Source organism: Epinephelus moara, chromosome 22 (genome assembly GCF_006386435.1).
Source record: "Epinephelus moara isolate mb chromosome 22, YSFRI_EMoa_1.0, whole genome shotgun sequence".
Lineage (NCBI taxonomy): Eukaryota > Metazoa > Chordata > Actinopteri > Perciformes > Serranidae > Epinephelus > Epinephelus moara.
Window position 1 is genome coordinate 4656386 of NC_065527.1, and position 8689 is coordinate 4665074.

The window sequence follows — 8689 nt, forward strand, 5'->3', positions numbered from 1 at the left end:
AATGCAGTTACTTTACAAGTGCATCCCCGTGTTGTCTGAACTGTACACAAGGACAGAGGTTTTACCTTGTTCCCCTTATTTTTGTTGATGGTAACGTGCCAACAAACGTAGCAGTATTTGGGCATCTGTGCTAACGCTACTTTATACTGGAGTGGCACATTTGTAGGAGGTACAACAGCTCATTACTTTCCGAGGAGACTGAGGTCATTTGGACAAACAAAGACATCCAGTTATTGATTTTCAATCTATAACACAGAGTGTTATGCAGTATGGAATCACTGTGTGTATGATACAGTTCTGTTCCGCTTCCTTATTCCCCAGTCTTAAACATAAACTGAATATATTTAGGGACAGAATATGAAACTCAGTCACAGACACTGAGGTTGCCTCTCGATCAATCACAGTGATGACAGTAGAAAACAGTGATATGATGGAATAGTACCTTGTTGGACATTCGCTGGCAGTGCTGCTCAGTGGTGTGAATCAGGGTCTGGTCCAGATCCACCATCAGGACCAGCTTTTTGTTTCGGTGGAGTCTCTGCTGGTCTTCTCTGCCCAGCTGCTCTGCTTGCTGTTGGAGTGAAAAAAGACAAAGAATGGAGTATCACAAAACCTCATCAACCACCACTTTGTTTCTCAGTGACCTCAGGGCGTTTTTTTCCATATATGATTATCTATTAATAAAGTTTTTATTACCAACATTTCAGCGTTAGAAGTTTTAGGCTCACATCTTTTGATTCTTTCGAGCTTTGTGAACAGTTTTTCCCTCTTTATGTGTGTCCTGTTTTGTAACTGTCCTAACAGGGTAATTTTTAAAGGACTGAATTTAACAAGGCCAGGAATACAAATTCAGTATGCGGTCTATGAGGAGGCACTGGCCTTGATATTTTTTGGGGGGGGAAAACAGTATACTGACAGTCATCCATTTTTGTTATGGTCAAATATTTTCCTTAATGAGTTACTACATAAGTTCCAGAGACTTGGACTTAAACAGACTCACAAATATCAGAGACCAGTTTTGAGGTGATCATGGCATTATTTAACAAATCGGGATCGGCTATACCGAGCTATATAGACCCCAATCTGATTATTTGTTTCACGTCAGCTGTCACACAGGTGTTTTACTTGCGAAGCTTCATGCAAAGCCACACAGAATGCGGCCGCTGTCAACTCTCTGTCTCTCTGCTGTCTGTCCCTCCCATGGCAAACGCAAAATGCAAATCTTTCTATTCATGTTACTCATGTGCACTCGTTTCATTTCAGCTCAGTGTGAGAGTGTATCTTGCATTTTGCTTCGTTGTCAGCTGTGGTGCGTGGCTGTACTGCAAGTGCAACAAAATCCCCGCGAGCAAACAGCCAATAAGAGTAAAATATTAATGTCATCGCACAAAACATGCACAGAAAACAAAAATAAACACTCAAACGGAACAAAGTTCATCAGGCAACTCAGGCAAAGGCTGCACCGAAGCAACACACGGTGAAGAGTACTCATTACACATTAAGGAACAGCTCGGATGCAGGGATTATCTTTTTCTGTATGTACTGCGTAGCTATTCAGCTGTCAAGCACGTCAGGTTACACCCCTCACTGACAGGTACTATATTGTGCAGCTGTATTATCTAGGTAAACAGAAGCAATGGATTGGGACTCAGTATTAAACAACTCGGATCAGGGGCGAAAAAATGCATTACCTGAGAGTTATGTGTTCTAAATAGGGAGGGGACGATACACGATTTTATCACGATCACAATATCGTAGTGGTTTTCCATTATCAGGATAATAGTGAATATCGTGCCCAGCAGCACCCAAAGAAACTGCGATGCAACTAACAATAAGAAAGACTCGTAAAAAATGTAAAAGATCTTAATCAAGCATCGGCATATTTTAGAACGAAAAAGATATGATGCTAAAGATGAAAAGCCTGGCTTTTGGAGAGTGTTAGTTTGTTTTTCACTCTCAAGGCCGTTCACTTAAAAGATGTTTGTCCTCCTATCTGTGAGGAAATAAAAATATTGCTCCCTGAGAAATGGAAAAGAAATGATTCAGGAATGTTTTACTGCCATTTTAAGAGTCTTAAGTATGCTTTGTTGAACACTGGGATAAAATTATTAATCGCAATTATTTTGACAAGTATGAAATTCTCCCAAAGAAACGCTGAGCATTTGTTACATCTTCTCACATTTGAAGATGCAAAATACTCAACAACAGTCCAAATTGAATATCTTGGAAAATATGTCAGCGACTGAGGCCTTCAAATAGCAATACGTGCACACACAGATCTCATAACGGCATGAATGTAAAGTATCTCTGCCCTACTAGCCCAGTCTTCCATGCATCTCCATCATATGACTCACCTCTGAGCTGACCATCAGCTCAGGGACACTGTGCACCATGGAGACGGTTGCTGTGGAGATGGGAGTTTGCTGGTTCCCGTTTGTGCTCTGCAGCCTGAGAAAGGAAGGGAAAAAAAAAAAAGAGTGGGAGTCATGCATTTTGTGATTTGTGCATCTCATAGGTCCTTGAACATATTGTGACTCAGAAGAATAGCAGCGCTCACAAACGACTTAGCGAAGAAAATACAACAGTTAGCAAGTGATTCAGTTTACTGTTGGCACACTCATCATATTTTTGTCTGTCAACACATGTGATCAAATGCCATGATGCAAGACCCTGCTGTGTAACATTTCAGCGCCAGCAGGTATTTTTATCACGTATCCTCTTCCCTTGGTGGTGACGGGCAAAATAACTTTTCATGTACCTTTCAAGCAAAACCTGTAAAACAGCTTCATCGCAATAATACCACACACTACCATCCTGTGTCTGTGAGCTACATAAATCTGCAACACATCTCGAATGTCTTGGCTTGTAACTCACAGTTGTAAATTTTACACCTTCATCTGAGCAACACAGCAGGGAGAGTGCAGGCTGTGAACACTTGGTTTATGACCTGAGTTGCACTCGGCTCTCTCTGTCTGATCTCTGGTGCCATCTGATGGTATCAAAAAATACAGACTCTACTACTCCAGGTCAGATACACAGTTATTTGTCAGCTTTGAGGCACTGCAATGTAACACCTTTAAAGAAATCAGTAATTAATCAGCTCTACATTCGCTCTTCACTGAGCCATGTCGGAAGATGTCAGGTGACTTTACCTAACTTTGACATTCTTTTGGGTGTGAGGGTCAGAGACAGAGGGTGAACAGAACAGATATCATCCTAACAATTAACAGGAAAATGACAACATACGTGTTTCTGTTAAGAGTATAAAAAGTGACAGTGTGTGCATGTCCTTACTGAGTCAGGTCCTGGCCACATTCAGCACATAAACCTTTCATTACTATTGGATGGCTGCATTCCTCTATTCTGACGATGACGCCCCTGCAAGAGAGAAAACAAATGTTAGAGTAAACTATACCTATGTTTCAGTAACGGCGCATCATTTACTCATTAAAGAACATTCGCTTCGTGGCATGCAAGGCCTCGGTATAAATGAAGTTTACTAGACGTTACATGCTATAGCACATGGACCCCACTGATGAGCTGTGGCCCTTAAAACTATGTGTGACTTATTTGCTTTAAGGGAGTCACAGATGTTGGGTGTGACGTAAAGAACAAGTTGTAATCCATTCAACTACACATGTCTGTGTGGGAATCACAAGAGGCCCCATGATACGATATTATCACGTCTCCTAAGTCATGATATATAACATACATTATACATTATTACTGTGATTTGCTGAGTATTTTGATGACATGTATCATGATATATTTCGATGCATTACCTTTTTACAACCGTTAGTTATGTTATTTTATTTAATGAGATATAGATTTAAAGATAATGTTTCTCACTTTGATTATTTTTATTGCAGCAAAATGCATTTAGTGGACTGAATAAGCGATTGATTTAATCATTCTAGTAGACTACCAAAGGTTTCATTTGTATTGGCAATGTTGATAATTTTTATAAAGTTTTAAAATCGATACTTGTACCTACACTTAAACATTGCAATTGCATATTGCAGTTTTGATATTACTGAGGTCACTCTGCTGTCACAACAAGCAGCGCTGGTTTCCAAAGTCAGGAGCGGGAGTTTACAGAGAGCACCTGAAGGCAACACAACTTCATGTCTGACGGGCGTGACAGCAAATGATTTAAAGTTTCCAATCAGAGGTGTAAATGTTCACTGATATCAGAGGAATGGTTTAAAATGTGTGCTAAGAAGCTGCTGGAACATATATCTGTTGTTCCTCTGTAACAAAAGGCGAGCAGGTGTTTAAAATGTGCGGTTCAAATTTAGAGGAAACAGCAGCAGCCTGGGGCCAGACCTCTACCTGTCAACCTACACAGCTTGTACACACTACATGCATGCGACGGACGGCTGCGTCAATGCAAATGAAACGAGACAACTTCTCGTGGTCGCGCCTTCAAAATAAAAGCGTAAACATGTTTTTGCCTGTACGAATGATTGCAAATGTATCTACATTACGAGTAAGACTTTGCAAAACGTTTTCTAAAATGTTGCTAACGATTTGTTTTCATTTTCACTAGGATTTAAACTACTGAAAATGCTCAGAAACAAACTATATCAGTGGATACACTTTTATTTTGAAGGTTCTGCTTCAAACTTCCCTTGTTTACTGACTGACTTGACGCTGGTGCGAGTAACTGCTGTGAGTGGTGGTTCGAGTACAGCTAGCAAACAAGCTAACGTTCAGTTAGCACTTATAGCAATGTTAGCTCGTTAGCTAGCTAACGTTTCACTGCGGGTGAAGTAAGTAGCTGGCAAAGCAGTACCAAAACTACAGCTGACATGTTGCCTGTAGCCTGTCCGGGCAGGGGGCAGGTCAGTAAACACTTGCTAGCTATAGCCAGCAGAGTGACTCACCCTGGAGGTATGACTTGTCCAAGTTGACAGCATAGCTCCTTGACTACTCCAGCACGGTCCGATTTCACCTTCCTCTCTGGCAGCTTGGCAGCCTCTGCCCCCTTCTCCTGGGCTATGGGAGCACACAGTGCCAGCACGGAGTCCACGTTCACAAGAGTCCCGGGTTTGACTTTCCACTCCAGGAGCCGCAGCGGGAGAGCCGTGCTCGGCCAGCAGATATCTGCCACCTGCACCGCGGGGCCCTCCGCTGCTGCACCCGCGCCACCATCGCCAGAATCTCCAGGAGGATCCTCCATCTGCCGTGTACGCTCCAAAATATCCCTTTAGTTTTCAGCAACGGTCCACGTAAAAGGTTTCCACTAGACCTCGCGGTGCCCCGTGTATCAGTAGATCCTGCCGAGCGTGGGCATCGAGGAGAATTAAAACAAATGTGCTGCCGATTTAAACACAGTAGCTTCCAGTCAGCTACGTTCGCTCTTCCCGCCCGTAAACAGGAAAGCGCAACACTGCAGCGACACGGGTCGCTACAGCATCCGGTGGCGCGTGCAGCCAGCGACATGAAAACAAGTCCTCCACATTTGTTTCAAAATAAAATACCTAACGAAACACTAGCGCCATTGGGGTTTATTAAAACATTTTAATAACTACAGTTTCACTAAATATCTAATCTGTTCAGTTTATCTTTATTTATTTTTGAGTGCTTCCTGTTATGGATATTGTCCGCATCTGTTTGTTATTGTGTCAGTAATTTTACAACTTTTATTTTAAAGGCCAATCTACGTTTCCGGTTACGTCCTGTGCTACATGTATTGAGCTTGACACTTATCAGAAAAAATTGGTAAAAACATATAGCCTAAAGATAATAATAATACTAATAATAATAATAGACGAAAAATAAATTTTAAGTAGAGTTCAATTTTCACATTCAAATTCAATTTATTTATTTATTGTCATGTGCAATGTTACTTTTCAGTATCATGATCATTTATCAATGTGGTGCAATATCATTTTCTCAAACTCGTGCAACACTACTTCTCAGTATTATATCATAAACAATATAACATTGATTATCAGGAGCAGTCTGCATTTTTTCATCATTTTAGTTCATATTTAGTAACTCTTGTACTTATCTGACTTCTATGTTACTCTATTAGGCTCTGGTTTACTTTATATCTTATATATATTGAATCATTTGACTGATATTAAATACTTTCTTTTTAATTAATTAATTGTTGTTTCTGTATATTGTGTGACTGTAACTGAAGCTTTTTAAGGCACAAAAATTTCCTTTCCAGTTCTACTGAATTAAAGTGAATTTTATTTAACTTTTTTTTTATTTTTTTCCTGTCTTTTCTACACCTTGTTCCTTATGTTATCTTATAATTCATCTTTCCTTCCTAATGTGTCTTGTATGTTAAGTGTATTTGTGGTTATATATAATGCCTCATTGTTTGTAAATAATTACTGTTCAATAAGAAAAATAGATTTTTCAAAGAAATAAAAAAATTGTACACTGGAAACAATTTACATACAAATGGAAGAAACTGCAACATTTTGTAACACAGTCTCATTTTATCAAATTAAATCCCAACAAAATTTGGTCATAATTACAAATTCCACTTCAGCCACCCTAACTCTTCACTTGATTACGTCTTTGTTTGACTTTCCACAAAGCTTGAAATGAGGACAGTGTCGCCCACAGAGACCGACTTGATGTAAGATGATGTAACACAGAAATAAGACTACACTAATGTCTCATGTCATCAGAGGATATACAGTAGTGATCCTGGAGGGGAAACTCAATTTTTTTACTCTGCTGTCATATACACACAGCAGCTGGGGGTGTAGTACTTTACTCAAGAGCACTTCGGCAGTGACCATAAAAATAGTTTAGTTGTGTTTAGTTTAGTTTATTAGTTATGGACTGTTTCATTGCTATTTTGTTGCTAGGGCAACAACTTTGGTCCCCGTTTACTTCCTGTCAGCTTCTGCATTAACATACATTCAAACAGGAAATACAAAGGGACCCATTTAGAATGTTTATGTTGTCCGGTTTGAAACGGTCTATAGTTTAAACTAATATATAAAAATAGAATGACAGTCATTTTATTTCTACGGCCGTAATGTTAAATAAATAAATGTTTAATAATAAAGTGAAAGTTAGTGGGCTAGCTGTAGCGCACTAGCATTAGCATGCTAACATCTGCATTCTAGCGTAAGCGTGCTAGCCCGCCAACTGTAGCTTTTTTCCCCCAGGATTGTGCCCAGTGACATAAAGTATAGCAGAATTAAAGTGAAGCTTATGGGGAACCAATCTGCTAGAATGCAAAAGCTAGCGCCCTACAGCTAGCCCACTAACTTTAGCAGCCAGACACAAACATCTATGACTCACTGTCCTTTTGACAGTCCAAACAAAGATTTCCTTGCAGTAACCTTTCTAAAATGAGCAGGAATGAAAGTTAACGTTAGAGCATTCTGTTATGATCAAGGAGTTAATACTTAGCAGCTAGCGTCCTAGCATGCTAACTGTTAGCTCCCCTTTGCAAGCTAATGTGAGCTTATTTCCATGGTAGCAAAATACTAACAATTAATCTAAAAAGCAAATATATATTTTAATGTCTGTAGTAGCAGACTAGTGTAAACTAAAGTAAAACTTTCAGGTTGGGTCTCAATTTGTAATTTGTGCCTCTTTGCACAGCAGTTTTAAGCATAGACATATATATATGTATATATATATATATATATGTCTATGGTTTTAAATATATTTTGCAGGGCGCTCTTTGATGACATCACAAACGTTGATTGGCTGAGGCCAGAGCCTGGCCCAATTCCAATCCGGTCCCTAAAGACTCANGCGGTAGGACGAAACCATGGGGGAATTTGTTGCTATGGGGCGTTCTATTGAGCTTCGCCTCTTGGTATCCATGTTCTTTGCCCTATATGACCCAATTCCAATCCGGCCCCTAAAGACTCAAGCCCTGAGCCCTCACTGACTTAACTGACGTCAGCTGTAAGTGATTGAGTGTGAGAGTCTGAAAGGGCTCCGGATGCTACAAATAGGAATGGGACAGCACTTATCCCCCTCTCTTCAAAATGTTGTTGACACTGGCGGCTCTGGGCGTGATCGTTTATCGGTTATTGTCAGCATATATTCCACACACAAAGAATATATATATACATATACATATATATATATAGATAGATATATATTCTTTGTGTGTGGAATATAACCACTGGTATTCCTCTGACTTCATGTGTGTTTATGTTCCATCTTAAATCCTTGTTAATGTAATGTTTCATTGTTTATCTATCTGTTTTTTTCGCTCTCCTTCCATAACGTTACCGTTTGCATATCTGCCGACCATGTTTTCGTTTTTTTTTTATAACACTTCTGGTGTTCCAAGGGCAACCCCTGTATTTGACATCACAACGCTATGAACTGTGGGTAATTTCCTGACCGTAAGTCCGCATCGATGCTGACCTACGGTAAGGGGGCATAAAGGGCTCACTCACTGACTCACTGACTTGACAATCTGACAATGGGACAGCCCTCACACACTCACGCACTTCACATGAACGCGCCTCTAAATCAGTGAGTCTGTAAGGGATCGGATTGGAATTGGGCCCCTCTATTCAAGGCAAACGAAGCTGCGTTGAATTTCTGCCAACAGCCACTAGGGGCGCTGCCGCCATTTTGGACTGTTGAGCTTGGACTGTTGCGCCCAGACAACATGCAAGATGTGAAGGAGAGAGGAGAAAAAAAGTAAAAGAAAACAGTGTAGTGCAATTAACTGCAACAGCTA

At 40.2% G+C, this 8689-nt stretch overlaps 1 protein-coding gene across 2 annotated transcripts in view; it reads right to left on the minus strand.

Annotated features, from left to right (window-relative positions):
* Nucleotides 1-5701, minus strand: part of ctdp1 (CTD (carboxy-terminal domain, RNA polymerase II, polypeptide A) phosphatase, subunit 1) — a 107211-nt gene extending 101510 nt beyond the window's left edge. The window contains exons 1-4 of one of the 2 annotated variants that reach the window (XM_050035423.1): nucleotides 4887-5701; nucleotides 3295-3378; nucleotides 2355-2448; nucleotides 443-571 (exon numbers count right to left, since the gene is read on the minus strand). In XM_050035423.1, coding sequence (XP_049891380.1) covers nucleotides 443-571; nucleotides 2355-2448; nucleotides 3295-3378; nucleotides 4887-5182 — 603 coding nt within the window. In that variant the 5' untranslated portion in view covers nucleotides 5183-5701. The remainder of the gene's footprint in view (nucleotides 1-442; nucleotides 572-2354; nucleotides 2449-3294; nucleotides 3379-4886) is intronic. The other variant, XM_050035422.1, reaches the window with a different exon arrangement.
* Nucleotides 5702-8689: the final 2988 nt, after the last annotated feature.